The following is a 19,465-nucleotide window of genomic DNA, read 5'->3' on the forward strand; positions in this document are numbered from 1 at the left end:
AGCCCAAGGAAATTCTCCTATTACTTTACACAGCAACAATTAAAACATTTTTTGAGTAGACCATAGCTTGTGGCCATGCCCTGCGAAGAGCACACTGGTTCTGCAGCAGACAGCATCGAATGGGGTTCTTTCCAAGGGCTGGAGGAATCACAGGCTCTCCCTTGCCAGTGCTGAGGACGGATCCACGCTCAGAGCTCCGAACGGTCCCCCTTACAGCTGAACTAAGCGTACTCTGAAAGATGCATTTGCCAACATCTTTACCTGGAGCTTCCTGGCCATGGCTACCACTTCGTGGTCTGGAGGATTGTACTTGTAACAATTAGAGAACATTAACCGAATATCTGCCGCAAAACCTTGTGCGTCCTGGTATTCTCGACTGTCCATTTTTTTCTGCAAACAAGCCAAAGGGGAAGGGGAGAAAAAGCCATAAGCAAAAGGCATTTGTAGCAACCACATGGAGGCATGAACATCATGCAGAGAGCTCAGAACAGCTTCGAAAAAAAAAAATCACATTTGCCTAAGAGAACAGTAGTTTGATCAGGCTCATTATTTCCTAAATCATATTTAGAATTTTTGCTAAAAAAGATAACCAGAAGTGTTGATATTATCATAGTTTCACTCTTATCTTTTTTTTTCCCCTAATAGCTTACTACAGAAGATTCCCTGGGTCCATGTTCTATTATAAAAAAATCTAAAATGACATCCAGAGAGTCACTTCAGAACAAGGGGTTGCTGGTTCAGAAACTAACATAAGCAAGGAACGTGGATGGAACGGGTGGAAGTCAACAAACAACCAAGTTACAATTATACGAGTGCCTTACATGTGTATTTCTACATGGTGGGGTTTTGTTTTTTTTTTTAAAACACATTTCTGTAGATCTGAAAGGGCAGAAAAGGTCATGAGCATCTACTTTGACCTCCTGCTAATGCAGGGCATGTATTTTGCTTGGTGATTCCTACAGCAAGACTAGGCACTTACAGTTAAGCTACAGCATTCACTCCTGATTTAAAAAGTCCAACTGAGAGAATGGATACAGAATTCACCCTTGAGGAATCTGTTCCTAATGTTATTTAGTAATACAGTGAGGATAAATACAAGGAGCTAAATATTTGCACCTGTTTTTTCCTCCTATTTTCCAGCTCTCACTTTCATCCATTTCTCTTGCTGTTTGGGACTGAATGACTTGGGTTTAGAGAACAGTTTATAGCATTCCCAGGGCTTAATTGTTTGACGCATATATTACTACTATGCATAAAACCTAAAATTCAGTTATTCCTACCAAAAGGGAATTAAAAAAAAAAAAAAAAAAAGCTAGCACTAGATTTCATTTGCATTTAAAAGTTCTGGATTTAAAGAAATACTCTATTTGCCAAGCATTTGCAGGCCTCCCTTTCGCATCCCTGATGCACCTGTATCCCTCACTGAAGCGAAGGGGCTGCCTAGCAGACAGGCTGCAGATGTCCCCAGGGCAGAGAAGGGGTGCTCAGGGTCTGTAACCCAGACTAGATGTCTCAACACAAACAAAATCCCCTTTCATTTGGCAGAAACTAGAGATCACAGAATCACAGAGCTGTTGAGGTTGGAAGGGACCTCTGGAGATCATCTAGTGCAAACCCCCTGCTCCAGCAGGGTCACCCAGAGCAGGTTGCCCACGACTGTGCCCAGACAGCTTTTTAATGTCACCAAGGCTGAAGGCTCCACAACCTCTCTGGGCAACCTGTTCCAGTGCTCAGGCACAGTAAAGAAGCTTTTCCTTACATTGTATTTCACAGCTACATGTTAGACCTTTTAACTACCTTAAGAGCATTGAACTAGCTGCCAGGAGCACTTTTGTTCTGAAGTCTGGGGCAGAATTTCACCTCCAGCAAGGTAGCTGCAGCGGGACCTGCGCACAGGGTGATAACATTTCTGCAGCATTCCCTGCTGTGCTGCAGCCAAACTGCTGTCAAACTTCTGTCATGAGACCTCGTTCTCTTGGCAAAAAATTAGGAGAAAGAGCTGGAGCTCGGAGCTGCAGCACAGAGATGGAAAGGGAAATAGATTCGTGCTCCTCCAGTCTGAAGGAGAGCCAGCCTTGTTCAAAAACCGTTTCAAGCCAATTCCAAAGCAAAACAGGATGTTCAAACGAAAGGGACTATTTATTTCAAAATACGTCTTATTGCATGAAAGGCTTTTTTGATGTGCGTGTATTTGTTTGGCATACTCAATGGCTGATTATAGCCTACAAAGTAATTTCAGTGTCTGAGGCTTCACTTTCATCCAAAACCAATGTTTTTTTCTAGCCCAAAAGCATTTTAATCTGTGGATTTTTTTTGTTTTCTTGTAAAGAAAAATTAACTTGACAAAAGAAAGAAAAGACTTTAAATTGATGGGATGGAATACCTCTGGGTTACAAATTCACTTTGAGATACTCAGCTGCTTAAAAAATTAGGTTGCATTTACAATTGCAAATCAGAGTCATGAACAGCAGGACTGGAAGAGGTGCCGGGAAGCCCACTAGGCCATGCTCTGCCCCACGCAACTTCTACCACAGCAATCTCATTTTTCACTCAACCATCACTTCTATGAATAATCATTAATGTTCAGGAGTTTGTTTCCTAGCATATAACGTGACTCTTACTCTAAGGTATGTCCTGTACACGGTGGATGCAGAGAAAACTTGTTGCCTCCCCTTTTACAGCAATCTTTTTACATGTTTGAAGACCTAACATGTCTCCCTTCCATTTTCTCCTCTCAAAACTACACTGCCTCGGCTCCATCAATCTGTCCTTGGAAAGCATGATTTCTGAACCTGCCACTGCACTACCCAAGACTCTTAACAAAGAAGCTGAATCCAAATGATTTGTCACTCAGTGTCCACATTAAGGATGTCTAGTCCCTGTCCCATCATGCCAGCATATTTTTAAATCTGGGGTTTCAGGACGCGAGGCCTGGGGAGCCCCGTGACACGGCTTGCAGGCAGCAGGGCAGGTACCGATGGGGGCCAGGGCCACAGAGCTCAAACGACCGCGGCAGAGAAAACGCTACCAGCCAGGGAGGACTCGGCCTGATTGCTGGGGGCCTAATTGCACCTTGTAGAAACTGCCTCAACAAAAACAGCTGCTTTGTGAAGCCCCCTTTGCTGTCACCTCAGAAATCCTCTAGAACAGGTGCAATTACAGAAATCTTCTAAAATTCCCTGAAAGAATGTCTCCTTACTTTAAAAACCCCAGACTCAGCTGCTCTGAAACCACAGCAATTCACTGCAAAAAAATTAACTGACTAGCATATTTATATCCCTGGAGGTAGTACTCTATTCCAAAAGTAAACACTTCATATAAATCCTCTTACGCAGTGAGGACTACTGCTTGTTCACCATTGCATAAATAAAAGGCAGAGACATCTATATTGCTGCTGTGTGACCCAGAAGCCAGAGGAAGGAGCTGGAAGAGATGCTCCGAGCTGCACCTTGGCAGACGACTGTCACTCCCTGGCTGCCCTTGCTCAGGGCAGAAGAACAACGCTGCCAAAGCAGCCACGTTCACGGCAAGCGTTTCACCCAAGGGAAATTCCAGGGTGATCCATGCCCGTCTCCCTCTCTCCCCGTGCTTTCATCCTTTCTCTCCCCACTCCACAGAGTTTTGCTCTTTTTCCTCCCCTCTGCAATGACTATCAGAGCATTTATGTGGAGCTGTGCTCACTGATGACAAACCTCTGGAGACTTCTCCCTCTGTCCTAGCTCCAGCATGGTGCTTCATCACACCCCTTCATTCTCTGCTGCAAGAAGCCCACAGTTCAGCCATAGCTCCTCAACCTCTCACCTACCACAGTCAGTCATGACCACCAACCTGCCTCCACCACGCACCGGGAGAAAACAATCTCCAAATCCTTCTGCAGCACACCTTTGCTTGCTGCACAGCTCGAGAAAAATGTTCCTACACATGAGGGATACTCCCTGAAGGAAAAAAAAATCAAACCTCATATAACCAGAGAACTAAAGTGGCAAGCAATCAGGTATTGTGGAATCTATTTTAGCTACAGTAATGTTTAACTTTCTTACGTAATTCATTCAAGATTAGTTTGAAGGCCATTAGTGCTACCACTTTACCACAACCATTGTCACTTGTGCAGAATTAAATCTAAAACCTTTCAGAGCCATAAAGAAAGCCACCTCACACTGGAGAATTACACTGCTTGCAAATGGCAGGTTTCTGTTCCATGCACTTAACATATTATATATTGCATCTCAGAGAAGTCATGCTATCACCTACAGGCCAAAAGCAAAAGATAATAAAACACTTCATAAAAAAACAGTTCCAGACAGCACTTCAAACAAGTTTATTAAGAAAAATTCTACCACGTGGAAAGACAAATCCAGAGTCTTTACATATAAAAGACTCTACTGGGTCTGCCATTAGTCTCCAGCTTTCTGTCCTATGCTGCTAAAGTACAGGAGAACATCACCCACACTTGCAGAAAGTGCAATTGGAGATCTAAGCTTTTAAAAAGAGTAAAATTAGGACTAAAGAGATTCAAGTGCAAAGAAGGCGGCAATCCAAGGAATCACAGCACTGCATGTAGATTCTGCAGAATACAGCACAGAATCCTTTCCAAAGAGGAGCCACCAAACCACGTCTCAAAAATACATTATTCATATACATGTTCTTCTGTTAGAATGAATGTAAACTTGATCTCAGCAGCTTTTAGCTTTTGCAGTTCTCATATTGTCTCTGCATTTGCTGATAGGGACGGTGTATATTTCCTGTTCCTCACTTTTCTTTTAGCCATAAAATCCTAGAGCAATACAACTTAGAGGAAAGGAAGACGGGATGCAGAAGGTATAGATGGACAACACAGCTGGAGGGACTTGAGTTACTGGGAGGCAACTTCTCCTTCAGATTGTTGTGCAAGTGCATATCCTACGTTATGTGATTAAAATATAGCTGGAGCTTGGTCTTAGAGTTCCAGGTGGACCACAACTGGAGGACTGCCTTGATAACAGCAAAATCCATTGCAGAAATCTCCACAACAGTGTAACACATGCACAGAACTCCAGGCAGGTGCCTTGATAATGGCAAACATCAAGGTGATCTGCAAGGACAGGACTGATCTGGGATCTGGCGGAACAGCAGATGGGCCTCTGGCTAGAATATGGTCCATGCTTATATTTCCTCTTTGAGGCAGGTGTAAAACCCTTCAAAAGATATGTAGTTCTCATGCCCCCCAGTCATATGAAGAGCTGAAGAATTCTGCAGCTCCAAAGGGAAAGTCCTCTGTTTGTTCGCTTGATACCTGCCTGTGAAAGTCAGAACCAAAACATCTCATGGCCTGTGGCAACTACTGTGGCTGTGCATTAAGAAGCCTGAAATGAAGTCTTGGGTTACCAGCTGTCCCCACCAACAACGCATGATCTTCTCAAGTCTGCTGGCAGTCTGTCATTAAGTGATGTGTTTGTGTGGCTGCAGTAACCGGTCTCTATCATTCCTGCAGGAGACCCTACTGCACTGAGAGTAAGGGCTCCCCTATCAAATGCAGGTTGCTGCATATTATCTATGATGGGCTCCTTGGTAGCCTTTACAGGAATTTGCAGAGCTTGGGTCACCTACCTTACAAAGTCCTTCAAGTCTCTAAAGCTGTCCAAGCAGGGGCCGAAGGGGGACACTACAGGCTAGGATCAGATGGCTCCTCTATCATGGAAGTCACGTCCTGGAAATGACTTCTCCACGGCAAGGTAAGTCCTCTCCTTCGAGAAGGAAAAACCTGAATATGGATCTGGGAGAGGTGTGCAATGATGCAGCCACTAAAAAATCAGATCTGGAACATTATGACCTGCCCTAGAGTAACTCAACTGCCAGCACAGCCATATTAAGAAGAAAAAAATACCAGTGAGTTGCAAAGGAGATACAAAATAGCAGCTTACATGTGCAATACAACCCTGCAAAGATGACTTCTCTGGTACAAGCAATAGGATATAAAGAGGCAGGCGGTTTCAGAGATGAAGGAGGAGTCTGATGAAGTAACTTCATTAGCTGTATTGGCAAATACCTAAGCGTGGCTGATTCCTTGACTGGATCTGGTAGAGTGGATGAATCCACAACTAGGTGCTGGCAGAGTTAGTACAGAGTCTTATTTCCATCAAGTCGGACCACCAAGTTGCTCAGTTCTTTGGACTAAAACGGTATCAGTAGAGATGTTACTCTGGTACAACAGACAGGATGACAGCAGGCTGCTGAAGATACAATGAGCTTCTATAGAGAAGTCACAGTATTAAAATTGTTGATGCCTGAGCAGAAATTGGTGTGGTAATACTGGATCTAGCATGAGTAGCCAGGAGAAGAGATGCTGAGGGATAGCTCAGGTGCTTATCTCAAAGATATCCTAGGCTTGTCCAGATTGTCAAAAGTCCATCTTGAGTTAAGGCGACTGAGAACTGAGGAACAGCAAGATATTCGGTCCTCTATCCCTTGACACAGAGCTCAAAGAAAGGCTTACACGTGCTGAATGAGCACCCTGAGGTAAAAAGTTATCCAGGCTCAAGCACTTCAGGTTCATTCTCTTATCCACTAAGGAACGTGTACATGGCACTAGCATTTGTGCAGAAAAAGGATCTGGGTTCCATGATATCCCTGAACAAAGCCTTGATGAAATCAATGGAAATACCAGCTTTGACAGAGTCAGGTTTTCACTCCCAAGGTCTGTAGGGGGTGATCTAGCAGGCTGCTAGGTATCTCTGGAAAGTCCCACAGCATCCTATGAGGTCAAGGAGATGTGAATGAGCTGAGAATAGGTCTGGAGGGACTAGGTTCACCAGCAGTCCCACTGAAATCAGTTCAATAACTGAGTGAGCTGATCTGTGGCCATCTAGTGACTTGTTTTCACAAGACTAGTAGAGAAAAGGCTATCAATAACTGTCCATCCCTCTAATCTGATAATGAAAAGAGCAATTGCACTGATCAAGAGACGCTGCTTCCCATCTCAGTCATTACCGAAAAACAGACATCCTAAGCTCCGTTAGAACTACTGGACAGTTTATAGACTCTTAAAATAGATTTTGACATTGTAGCCTACAAAAAGCCTGAGCAGACATAACTGTGTGCACAGTATACATAACACCATACATCAAGGTACCTGATGGCACCAAGTACTGCACCTCTGATTGATATACAGAGTAATACTGACAATCCCATTTACAACCTCTTACTGCTCACAGCCCAGTCACACTGGGCCTGGCCTTGCTCTCAGCAAAGCCACTCAAAGGAGCTAGTGACTGCTGGAAGGGAGCAGATCAGAATGCATGAACTGACCATGCTTTGAGCATGAGGCAGGAATACATAACCTCCTGAGGTCCCTTCCAAACTGAATTATCTTATGATCCTGTGATCCAAACCATGCGGATGGACCGCCAAGCTAAGTGGAGAATAGTGACTTCACTGCAAAACCAAGTGAATGAATTTTGACGGCAAGGCAGAGAATCACGTTATTAATAAAAAAAACATGCAAGGACTAAGTAGGCCTCCAGTACTGGCTATCCAAAATCAGCCAAATGGCAGATGCATCACAGTGCCAAAATGGAGAGGAACTTCTCTCTCCATCATCCACACTCAGAGCAAGAGAAAACAGAAACTTACTTAAGAAAACATTGGGGTCTTCCTCTATCAGCAGAGCTGTAGAGCCAGCCACCGGTGTTCCAGTCTCCCAGACTACCACCTTGGACTACCCCTTTCTCCTGCCACTACTACTGTGTTTCAGGCTCCCTCTTCTTGCCTAGAAGCTTTCCTCTCCTTTATACAGTCCCTGAAGCAGGTGCCCAAGCCTAATTCCACCACAGCTTGCTTACAACGCTTTTGCCAACACGGAGCTGGTCCTATCTGTATGAACCCAGTCAATAACAACGCTTAGCACTTAGTACCTTTCAGACCACTGTCCTCACAACAGCCCTGTGAGGAAGTACTGTTATCCCTATGTTATAGATAGGAAAACTGAAGCACAGAGCTGCAAGAAACTTCCCCAGGATCACAGCATCAGAATGGTGATTAAGACTCAGACACTCTTGGCCTAATCCTCAATGCACAGACCAGGACAACTATGATCTCGCCACTAAAAACTACTACTATGAATACTTTTTAAAATATTGCAGCTGTTGTAAGAACCCCTGCAACATCACGGCTGAATGACATGGCACATCAGAGCATTATGCACTGCTAAGTCTTGCGTAGGATTTGCCAAAGAAGCTGTAAAGAATCACGAATGTGGCCGCCCTTTGGTCACCTGGGCACTTTAGACATATCCGGGCCCTGCTCAGCTGGGACAAGGCACTCTTGGCATGCTAGTGAAAGCCAGCAGAAACACCTCAACTCCCCATACATCGAAGAAAGTCTCTCCTCCACCAACACAGATTCCAATGGCCACCTGCCAAGTAGAAGATAGAAACTAGAAAACCAAGGCTTTGCTCCATGAGTATTTAGGAGGGATTCAGAGAAACCTCCCAAGCGATAGCAAAAAGCACCTTAAATTTTGAACCATACTAAACTAAGCTCTTAAAGAAATAAACAAACCGCACAAGCATCGTATTATTTGTTCCCCTCTCCCGAGTACCAGGCAATCATCAGGTTCCAGCTGGAATCACTCAGTGTAAGCCTATCTGGACCACACATCATGCCAACAAGTAGGTAGGCAGCAGCTTCTGGAAATGGGATACTATCAATTGAATCTTATGCAATACCGCACCTCTTCTTCTCAGAGTGCAATGGAGTCCCAGGGACATGAGTTTAAATAGCTGGACTATCCACAGAAAGGAGAGGATGGCTTTGTACAGTCTGCATTGCAGGGAAGAAAAAAGATGTCCCACTTCACAGGGAAAAAGGAGAGGAGAAGCAAACAAAATATAAAAATATCCAAAAAATATCCAAACAGGTTTGGTTTTTTACCCTTGTCCCCCCTTTCCCCTCCCCCAGAAGGAGCCAGTCCTCTGCAATCAGAGGGCCATGACACCCTGCAAAAGAGGTGGTAAATGTGGACGTACTTTAACAGTACTGAGATCCATGGGGTGTTTGATAATATCATGATAGTCATGTAGTTCCAAGGCCTCTGCATCAACAGGCTTGTAAAAGGGCCATGCATAGGCTGCGTGCTTCTTCGAGAGCATCTCCTTGAGGATGCTGTCACAGTACTTGAGGTGCTCAGAGAGTTTGCCCTTCTTCCCTGCATGCTGGGGGACCTCTCCATCTTCAAGGTCTTTCTTTGGTGGTTTGATGGGCCGGCCACCGCTCTCCCGTCGGGCGATGATTTTGGCCTGCTTGGGGTCCGAGAGGGGGGTGGGCGACTCGCTTCGGCTGGCAGTGATCGCAGAGGTGGTGGGGGTGGTCGTGTCCGCTTTTCGCTTCACTCCCTTTTTCTGAAACAGCAAACAGGCAGACCTCATGAGTATGCCCCCAGTTCTCATGCTATGCTAGCAGAAACCTAGCACAATTCATCCTTATTTCTGAGATCTGCCTGTCCTCTGACAGAAAACAGAATTACTTCGCTGGGATAAATGGGCCTTGTGACTAGAAGCTTCAAAACACAATTCAGTGACTAAAACTTGATCTATTACCACATGTCATCTGAGCCACAGTAACCAGCCATTTGCACGTCTCCAACCCAACCCCAGACATGACGCAAAACGCGTTAGTTCTATGTATTTCACTGAGATTTAAGCTAAGGACTCTTACCTCATGTTTGCCAAGGGAAAGGAGTGCGCCCAGTCGATTACTGCAGCTCAGCTGATGCATGGTGACTTAGTAAGTGTCAGTAACTTAACCACATGTCTGAGTCCCCAGTGGCAGGATCAGGCTATAAGTTCTGAACCAAAGCATATTAATCACCAAAGACCCATGAGCCCTCACTCCCTTGTATTTAGTGGACGTGCCAAGGTAGATTGCTTATTACAGACAAGAATAAGAATGTAATGATTTTGCCTCAAGCAAGTAAAACATATCTCACATAAATTCAAGCTGTGACTGCCCAGCCAGCTCTCTCTTGTGCTCCTATGAAGGATTTATTCCTCGGGGGGGGGGGGGGGGGGGGGGGGCGGGGGGAAGAGGTAAGAAGTGTTCCCCCAGGAAATCTAAGGGGAATCTTAAATCTCAAGCACAATCTCTTTTGCAGCATGTATTTTGTAAACTCACTTTTATGTTCAAGCATGAGTTTTAAAATTAAACTGATTCTCAGAAGCAAGTTATTTGGACAGAAACTGCAGTATGAATGAGACAGGCTTCTGAAGAGGGCAGAGCTTAGCTGTAAGAAGATCTGACTTCTAATTTCCCTAGTAATTCCCAAACTGTAGGTTTAACTAAGCAAAACAATAAATTCAGTGGCTCTGCTAGCCCATGCAACCTCATGTCAGTGAACACCAATATTGCTGCAGTTAACTTCCCAGCTCAAAAATCTCTCTCTAAACCATGTTTTCATCATTTTAAAGCAATACACAACTTGCTAGGAAAATTCCAATTATTTAGAGCAATGTTTTCATTTACCATTAATTAACACAGTAAACAGTGAAACACCAGTGCCAACTCCCAGATTACTCAGTAAGGAAGACAGAACTAATGTGCCCAAAACCTGCAGGCGACATCAATCTCCTCTGACTGGAGTGACGGGCTTGTCCTGAACTGCTTTATGGCAGAGAGGAACATTCCTAGTGCTGGAGTCTGCAAATCTTAAAGGAACAGTCCCAGTAAAATCAAGGGGTCAGTTACAGAGAGGAGAGACACTTTGGATTATATGGTGCAAAAATCAGGGAAGCTCTGACAGCTCTGATTCATGGAGCATCAGCCCTGGCTAAGCCTATGGTCAAATGAGAGCTTTTAAATGAGGCAGAGCAATTGAAGTTGACATCCCCTCAGCTGGGTTGAGGGGAAACTTCTCAACCCACTCAAACTTGATGGCAAGCACCTGTCTGAGCACATCTCAAAAGGGCAGCGATGGTCAGAGAGGCAAGGAGTCAAATGCAAAGAAAAGTAATGCACATAACCAGCAGTGAGGGGATGAAGCAATATTGCCTTCTCAAGAGGAAGGGGTTGAGCTCTGTTTACCTTGACTACCGGTGGCGTAGGAGGAACCACGGGCATTATCGGAGCAGCAGGCGGAGGGGGAGCAGCGGCGGGAGGGGCAGTGACAGGCGGGACATTAGCAGTGATGGTTGGCACGGGGGTGGCGGCAATGACGGGCGTCTGAGACACGGCTGGAGGGACGCTCTGGAACGGGGCCGGCGGGGAGACGGAAGACACGGCCACTGCTTGCTGCGCTCCTTTCAAACGACAAAGTGAAAACGCACTGCAATGTACTGATGGTTACAAGAGCTGACAAGACATTGGGAACAAAGTGATGCTGCTGCCGCTGGACTGTGTAACCACAGGCTTGGCCAAAGAGCCCAGTTTAGGGCCACAGGAAGAGCAAGGAGGACACTGAATGTGATTTGCTTGGTGCTGTTACCCAGGGGCCAAAAAGGTTGAGGCATCACTGACCTAAGTCTTTCTACTGTGAGCTTTAAGCTGGCCACATGCAAGCAAAATACTCCAAGCTTTGCATGCGAGCTGTGTTGCTCTGGGACAGTTTTCACCCCTCTGGCTGCTCTGAAAGCTATCCTGCTCTCAGCAAAGAGCAGAAGCTCAAGCAGAGGAAAAGGAGGGAAATGACTCTTTTGGACAGGTGCTGCTCTGACCAGACTTCAATCTGGGAGTGCTTTAACTAGGCAGGGCCAATGGTAACAACCACTGCTCTACTGCCTGCTAGGTTCCTAAGGGTCCAAAGCACTTCAAATTCACTATGAGTTATTAAAAAAAACAAAAACAAACAAACAAACAACAGAGCTGGGAGTACAACCCATGTCTCCTGATACCCAGGCAAGCGTCTCTTATGCTACACCTGCACTGTCAAAGAACTGTTTACTAGTCCAAAAGTTAAGGGGGTCACAAATCTAGTAATTAATGAACAAAGTAGCAATATTCTCCTACATTTTTACAGCAGCTTTTATCAAAGGATGCTGAAAAGACAACACCACAAATTTCTCTGAGCTTGGATGAAGTTGCAGTTGCATTTGGCACCTGGGATGTGGGAAAACAAGAAGGAACAGTTGACTTTCCCAGAGCAACAATTAGACCTTGTTTAAAGAAAACGCTTGCAACAATTTAATTCAGCCCACACAAGCTCCTTTATGAATTGTTTTGCCCTGCTTAAGGACGTTTCAGTCTTAAGCCCATTTAAAATCAGCTCAAGGTAAGCTGAACTAAACTTAGTTTCAAATGACATGCAATTCTCTACACAACCTTTTGCAATAGCATAATCAATCCTTTTTGGCAATCACACTTCATTCTGGGTATAAACCCAGATCCAAAGCAGCTTTCCATGCCATAGACTGTCACTTGTAGCAGCCTGGGGTGTCTAACTACCTTGTGTCTTTCTGCTTTGGCTTCTTCTTTGCATATGGGAAGCAACAGCATTGCCCTCCCTCACTGAAGCACTGTGCACATGAGTACATTACAGATAAGATGTTTGTATGATGTATGCAGAGGGGCCTTAAGACAGACAAGCCCTGAAACAGTGGGTGATTAGTATCTAGAAGTCTTGCACTCTCTCCCACTGCTCTAACCGTTAGACTACACGCTCCTTCCCTAGCCTCCTCACCATTTGCACAGTCAGGCAGCTTAGAAGGTGGGTCAGGTCTCAGTAACAGACTTGTAATGTTCACTGTCACTGGACCAGGTTAATACCTGCACTCTGCGCGCCTGCTGATGGCTTGCGAACTTTGCCTTTAGGAACCGGGGGTAATAATTCGACTTCCTCCTGAGGCATCTGGGCAACCTTCTGCAGAAATATCTTCTCCAGGGCTTGGGCCATGAGGACGATGTCATCTGTGGGCTGCAGGGACAAGAAGACAAGCCAGTGCTACTATGCCATCCATATGTTAGATGCAAAGAGGCTCAAGATCAGGCTTTCAAATCCTCAGTGACACTGCCCTTCAAACAAGTGACGGTATCCAAGCTCTGAGAATAAACAGACTACATCTTCTCCCTGCTTGTATGCTACACTCCTGCTCTACATACATTACCAATGTACGTATTACTGCCTCCAAGTACGCTGCATCCAAAGAGTATCAGGAGCCCTGATAACTAGCACACTATCAGCTTAAGCAGCAGCAAACTGGAACAGATGAGCTGTCCAACCCTGCTTGCCCGCAGGTCCAAGAGAAGAGTGTAAACATATTCTCTGTGGCTCAAACTAATTTATTTCAGCTTGTTCTCCAGTATGAGTCTATGATGACAATCATAGAAAACATAATACAAGCAATACAGGCTTTTAACAACATAACAAAACAGCAGATAAGCCAAACCCAAAACAATAACATGCAATCACAAGGTGCACACACAGGTATGAAACACTGGCAGAGAACAGAGTTATACTACTTACTGAACTGTCCTCTGCTACTAAGAGAGGTAGGAAATATTGCTACTGCTGGACAACCAGTGCATAACTTGTCACTAATATATCACTTAACACCTCCAAAATGTTGTATGAACTTTAGCTAATCTGAAAGAATTCCTAACTGAAAATACAAGGACCAAAATCTTGAGTAACTCACTACATAATCCCAAAACAGAAACCTACCTTTAATTAAAAGGCACATTTGCCATTTTAACTAGTGCGGGGGAAGAAAGCCACAGCACAAAGGCAGCTTTGTACATTTCCAGTAATGTGGTTGCAATTAGTGGCATTTCAAATCCTTGCAAGGCGGGCCTGCAGCGCCGAAAAGTTAGCCCGTTCAAAACCTGTACTGTAAGAGTAGTAGTTGGGTCTTTTCTAGGCAGTGCCCCAGCTCAAAACTTGTCTGGATTCTTTACCTTGTTGTAAATGTAACAATTTGTAAACATGGTGTTGAAATCCTGCATACATTCACTGGCACTCCAATAATAGTTATGTTCCAGGCGCTTCTTGATCGTCCCCATGTCCATGGGGTTTTTTATTATTTTGTGATAATCCTGTTGGAGAAACAGGAAAGAAGTCAGGAGGAAAGACTGCATTCACATCTCTTCTAGTCCCAACCTTCTCCTCCTTCCTAATACACATCCCCAAATTTTTGTGCAAACTGCAAATACCATCTTCGCTTTTATTTCTTTTACAAGCTGTAGCCTTTCAGTCCGTCATTACTGTTACAGATCTGACTACAAAGCATGAGAACTCCTTCCACAACCACAAACCTTCTCCAGCCCTCATCAACATAAGCTCAAACACACATACAAGTGGCTCACTGGACCTTATTGGCTTTTTTTTAAGTGTTGTAAGTGCAGTTTTGGTTTGTACCGCAGAGTGGAACAGTGCCACATTTTATAACCAGACTAACGTGACGGTGATCCAATTTATACTCGCACGGGACCAGAATTAGGGGCAGCAGCGTCAGCAGTAGCTTGGGCAGGGTGCTCAGTTTGACTATGGACTGGCTGTCGTTTGGGAAACAGCATTTCTGCCTGCCTTTTTAGAAGACTGCCACTGAAACGCCTGTCACTTAAAGACCTTTGTCAATGCCAGCACTGGGGGAGAGCGTACTAAAAGTTCCAGTGTCTCCCTTGAAACGCTCTCCAAAGGCTTCCACATTACTGCCGTTTCTCACTGGGCTGGACTCGAGCAGCTGTAGAGGCTGTGATTACCCTGGAGATGCTCTAAACACTCAAGGTTATATGCTTTAATTTTCTTATTCTGGAGGAAAGCAGCAAGGCCTCTCATCGCGTGATCACATGAAGCCACATACAGCCACTGGCCGTTCTCTGAGCCCAACCCTCAAGAGCGACCTGAAACACCGACTCTTTCTATGCGAGGAATGCCGGGGCAGAAAAGGCAACCTACTGGTTACCAGCCTTGTGCAGATTTGATTTAGGCCACATGTGAAAAACAATTATTCTTCCAGCAACTCCTTTAAGTTCTCTGGTAACCTGCCTTTAAAACCACTTCAAAACTCCTCACCGAGAAACTAAATCCACAGAAAGACGACACAAAGGAGCACAGACCTGGTGAAATATTATACAGGTGTTAAGTGTTTTACTCTTCTGGCTAGCACTTTAAATAGCACCCATCAACAACATTACAGAGTTCAAAAGACTCCTGATCCAGTCCATAAAATCAGGTCATAACCTGCGGTAACTGGAGCTCTCCAGACCTCACATCCCAGCACCCTGCTCCCTCGAACCCTGCGTGCAATCACAGAGCTGTTCAAAGTAGCCAGAGCTAATTTGCAGCAGGCTGCTCGACTGAACGGACCCCAGGCTGGGCAGGGGTCAGTGTCCGGGTGAAGCAGGTGGCTAGGTGTTTGCCTCAGCTGCTGACTTTTTACACTTACAGAACCACTTTGAAGAGGCAAAAGGTATGCGACTGTTCCCTGGAAGAAAGCAGCTTAGTAAAACTTCAGTCACTGATGAGTAACCTGGCTTGAGCTTGGACTAGCTGGTCTGACAGACAGGATACATATCACCAAGCACAGGAGACAGATGGATAAATCCAACTGTTCTGTTCCTTCTGCTTCCAGTATGGGCATTTGGAGCTAGATAGCTCCAAAGTATCCTTGCTAATTAGCTTCTCCTGTCTTCCTCAACACTGAAGTCAGTGGAAAAACCAGGAAAGCCCATCAGAAACAAGTCACACTGAGGCCAATGCTAAATGCTCAGGAGAGTGCAGGCTCCAAGGCTCTCACTCCAGTTGGAGAGAAATGGGACAAGGGGCAATGGCATGTAAAAGTAACCACAGGCAAGCCACAAATGAAGCATTACACTTCATTTGCTCTAAGACGGCTTGCCTGGGTCCTGTTGTATCCCTTCTCTAAGTGTGAGGCAGATTTTCTCCTTCAGAGATCTCCAGCTTTGAAAGACATCACCTTCAAATTCAGTGGGTCTGAGAGCGTTCATGGAAATCACAAAAAGCAACCTGACCATTCTGATCTAATGATCAGAAAACTGAGCTCACTAACACAAAGCTTTCCAAGAACAGAATACAGAGCAGGAAATGACAGATACTTACTGGTAAATTCAATTTAATTGCATCAACAGGTTGGTAGAAAGGCCAAGCAAACTGATGCTTCCACAAGGTCTTTACCACAACATTTTGCATATATTGCAATTGGTTGGTCTTCCGGCCAGGCTTATTAGGATTAGTGACCTCCGGAGGCGGTGGATTCACAGGGCCCTGAGGAGCCTGGATTGCTGATGTGACTGTCGACATTTTCCTGCCTCTGGCTCTCACTCGCTGTCACAGCAGCAGCAGTAACAGCTAGGAAATTTTCTTTCTTCCTTTATGCTCCCTGAATGGGACCGGCATCCCATTTCCAGGGTCCAACCATGTAACCTAGATCACAAAAGAGGAAGAGGATGATGTGTAAATACACAAACTTACTTGAAGTAGGCATGTTCAAACACTACCAATAGTAGAAGCATCTTGACCCAGGCTCTTCACCCCATCTATTTCATTTCTTGTAATAAACTCTTATCTTAATGATGAGCATGGCACAAGACCCAAGAGACAGCAGATCAGCAGTTCCCAAACTCAAGGCCTGCAGAGACCTGGTAAGCTTCACAGCACTGGTTCTTGCTTCACCTGGCTCAGAGTGCATCTTCTTGCAAAGAAAACACATGGAGTAGCATAAGAAATACAGTGATGATGTCATGCAGAGACTCCCAAGGATGCACTAATCCAAGCCAGTAAATCCATAGCATGCAGCTCCACACAAACGTAACTGTGCTGTTTCTAGATCCAGGCTGGCTGACACACCGAGTCAGCGTACGAGTCTCCATACTGGTGCTGTGGTTAGTGCAAAATCCAATAATCGAGAGTTGAACAGAGCTGTCCTAGGATCCTGATCCAGAGAAGCAAACAAAGGTGCGGGGAGAGGTGGTGTGATCAGCCGGGAGTGCAAGATGCCACCAGCAACATCCTAACTAGAGGCGATCTGCACTGTGAATCTCAAAGGCAGTCTGTCTCTGACTGAGCCCACTTGACCGGGCCCTCAGTTTCAGACGGAAGCGTCAAGGAATTGGCTCAATATAAAACATAATTCATACTATATTTATATTGCACCCCACGCCCTGGATAAGAGAGCACTCTTAATGGTATGCCTGAAATACAGAAGAATACACATAAATTCCATTATTTTAGTTTTACTTTTTCCTAACATACTCTAGGAAAAAAAAATTGTCTAGTATTACTGTGTCTCATATACCATATGGTAAACAGCTTTGCTATGTCATCTTCCATAAACATTTGATATTTCAATTCACATCAGAACTACTCTACTCATGGCAAACAGACCACAATCACTTTCTAGAGGCAAATTATCTCAAATACATTCAGAAAACCACACAAATATTCTCACTGACATATGCTTCATGCACATACAGAAACATATCACAAAAAAGAGCAAAGATAGAAGCTGCAGTTATACAGGAAGAAAGAAAGAGCATTAAGACATCCTAGAAAAAGAAAAACCTCTTCCTTGATACATCCCTAATCATCTCTGCTGAATATCTGGACTAAATATAGACCATCAACCTACCCTTTGAGGAGCTGATTAGATGATGGTGAGAACTAAACGCTTACCTAATTTAGGGGGATTTTACAAAAACAGATGTGCACAAACAAACAGATCTGCAACAGAGAAGGATGTTTAAATATCAGCCTTCCCAGTCTTGCCCAGGTAGCCGAGGCATTTGCCTTCCAGAGGGCATATGTCCCAGGAGACCCCAGAACCAGGAAAGCAGAGCGGAACCACTCTGCCACCCTGGTGACATTGTGACATAAGAGACCATGCAGCAGAACCACCAGTGCTCCCAGTGCCACAGTGCACTGGGCAGCCTGCACGCTCCAGGTGCCACGGCCACCGGACAGACCCCGCCATGGCTCGGCTCAGAGGTGTCCCCAGCTCCAGAAACCACAGCTGGTTGACTTTTATGGAGTTGATTTAGTTTTTATAGTGCTTGTATGTAAAATGAAAGTGTTAAAAACCTAAACAAATCTGTTAGTGCATGCATACATGTTTGGGTGCAGGGAACAAACAAGTCAAGGAATGACTCTGCCATCATCCACTCATGGGATACAGTAATCCCATCATATTCCAAGGATGTAGAAAAACAGACATGATGGAAAGACTTTCCTGTGCCATGCATCTGCAGTACAGACCCAGAGGCAGCCCTCCAGACCCTAGTCTTTGACAGCTCAAGAGCCCAGCTTAGCAGCTCAAAGAGGACTAGCCTCTGTTCCCCAGCCCTCTCATCCGATGACGCTGGCCTGCTGGCCCTGGCAGGCAGGGTGATCACAAAGCCACCAAGAAGGATGCTGGCACGTTCTGGGCAAGGAGTTTCAAAACAGGATGTTAGCTGGAATTTCAGAGTTGCAAGAAACTGGGAGAGCATTTTCTTGTGATTTTCCACCAACCTGAAGCAGTGGCAGAAATACAGCCAAATGCAATCTTAGGATCAAGGGGAAAAATAGCCAAAAATTTTTTTAAAAAGAAAAGAGGTGATTGGGATGTTTCACTCAGTCTTTCTGAGCAGCCCTCTGCACAGATTTCAGACCCCAAGGCCTCTGACCGATATTTATCATCCGACTGCAGGCCCCTGGTGACCATCATTGAAGAATTTTGTTTGGTGTCTTGATTAACAAACCGAATCCAATACAAGGATTAATGGGAAATAAACCCCCCACAGAGAGCAATTTCTAGTGCTATAGAGCATTTCAGTCACAAGTTTGAAACTATATATACAATATAACTTAAGCCTTCCCTTTAAACACACTAAGGCTTAATACAATATAGCTCCTAATAGTAACAATCCTGTTTTCATCACAATTTCCTTATACCCTCCTACCTCTCAAGCTCCATTTCAGAGAGGATTTTTTAAAACTTAAATTTATTTTTACTAAACCCCAGAATTGTAATTCAAAAAAACACAGATCCTAGCTCCTGCCTCTCCCGGACTCCCCCTCTGACCTTAGGCAAGCCATTCAGTATCTTCGTGCCACAGCTCCTCATCTGGGCCATGCAGATAATGATACTTCCTTTCTGCCTTCATCTGTTCCACCCAGCTGGGCCGCAAATTCTTCGGGATGTGCATTGTCTCTTCGCATGCACAACATTCTGCTCGTCAAGCTAAACGAGGCTTGTGCACGCTTCTCTAACATGGACTGTAATAATCATCAGTGACATAACTCAGAAAGGATTTTAATTAAGAACATTAGCAAAAGTAGGAGGGGCTGAAACATGACAGCCAAATGAGCTAGTCCTCTGACAGCTGATCCTCTTTAACATGCATGCTCCAACTCACTGGTTATTACAACCTAACGTGGCTACAAAACCCAAACCTCTTAGCAGTACTGTCATTTAAATTCTGGATCCTGCAGCTGAAAGACAGGAATAGCTACCTGGGCTATTGCAGCAGCACTGGAAATATTTGTTCCTGGCATAAATGCAGCTTT

General features: G+C 44.8%; 1 protein-coding gene across 6 annotated transcripts in view; it reads right to left on the reverse strand.

Annotated features, from left to right (window-relative positions):
- BRD3 (bromodomain containing 3) overlaps positions 1–19,465 on the reverse strand; it is a 56,183-nt gene that overhangs the window by 10,804 nt on the left and 25,914 nt on the right. For 4 of the 6 annotated variants that reach the window (XM_064523840.1, XM_064523837.1, XM_064523838.1 and 1 more), the window contains 6 exons: positions 16,022–16,345; positions 13,858–13,995; positions 12,730–12,877; positions 11,053–11,267; positions 9,003–9,374; positions 262–390 (listed from right to left, as the gene is read on the reverse strand). In XM_064523840.1, coding sequence (XP_064379910.1) covers positions 262–390; positions 9,003–9,374; positions 11,053–11,267; positions 12,730–12,877; positions 13,858–13,995; positions 16,022–16,222 — 1,203 coding nt within the window. In that variant the 5' untranslated portion in view covers positions 16,223–16,345. Of the gene's footprint in view, positions 1–261; positions 391–9,002; positions 9,375–11,052; positions 11,268–12,729; positions 12,878–13,857; positions 13,996–16,021; positions 16,346–16,560; positions 16,976–19,465 lie in introns of those variants that run through there. The other 2 variants (XM_064523842.1, XM_064523843.1) reach the window with 2 other exon arrangements.

The sequence above is a fragment of the Dromaius novaehollandiae genome, chromosome 20 (assembly GCF_036370855.1).
Source record: "Dromaius novaehollandiae isolate bDroNov1 chromosome 20, bDroNov1.hap1, whole genome shotgun sequence".
Classification (NCBI taxonomy): Eukaryota; Metazoa; Chordata; class Aves; order Casuariiformes; family Dromaiidae; genus Dromaius; species Dromaius novaehollandiae.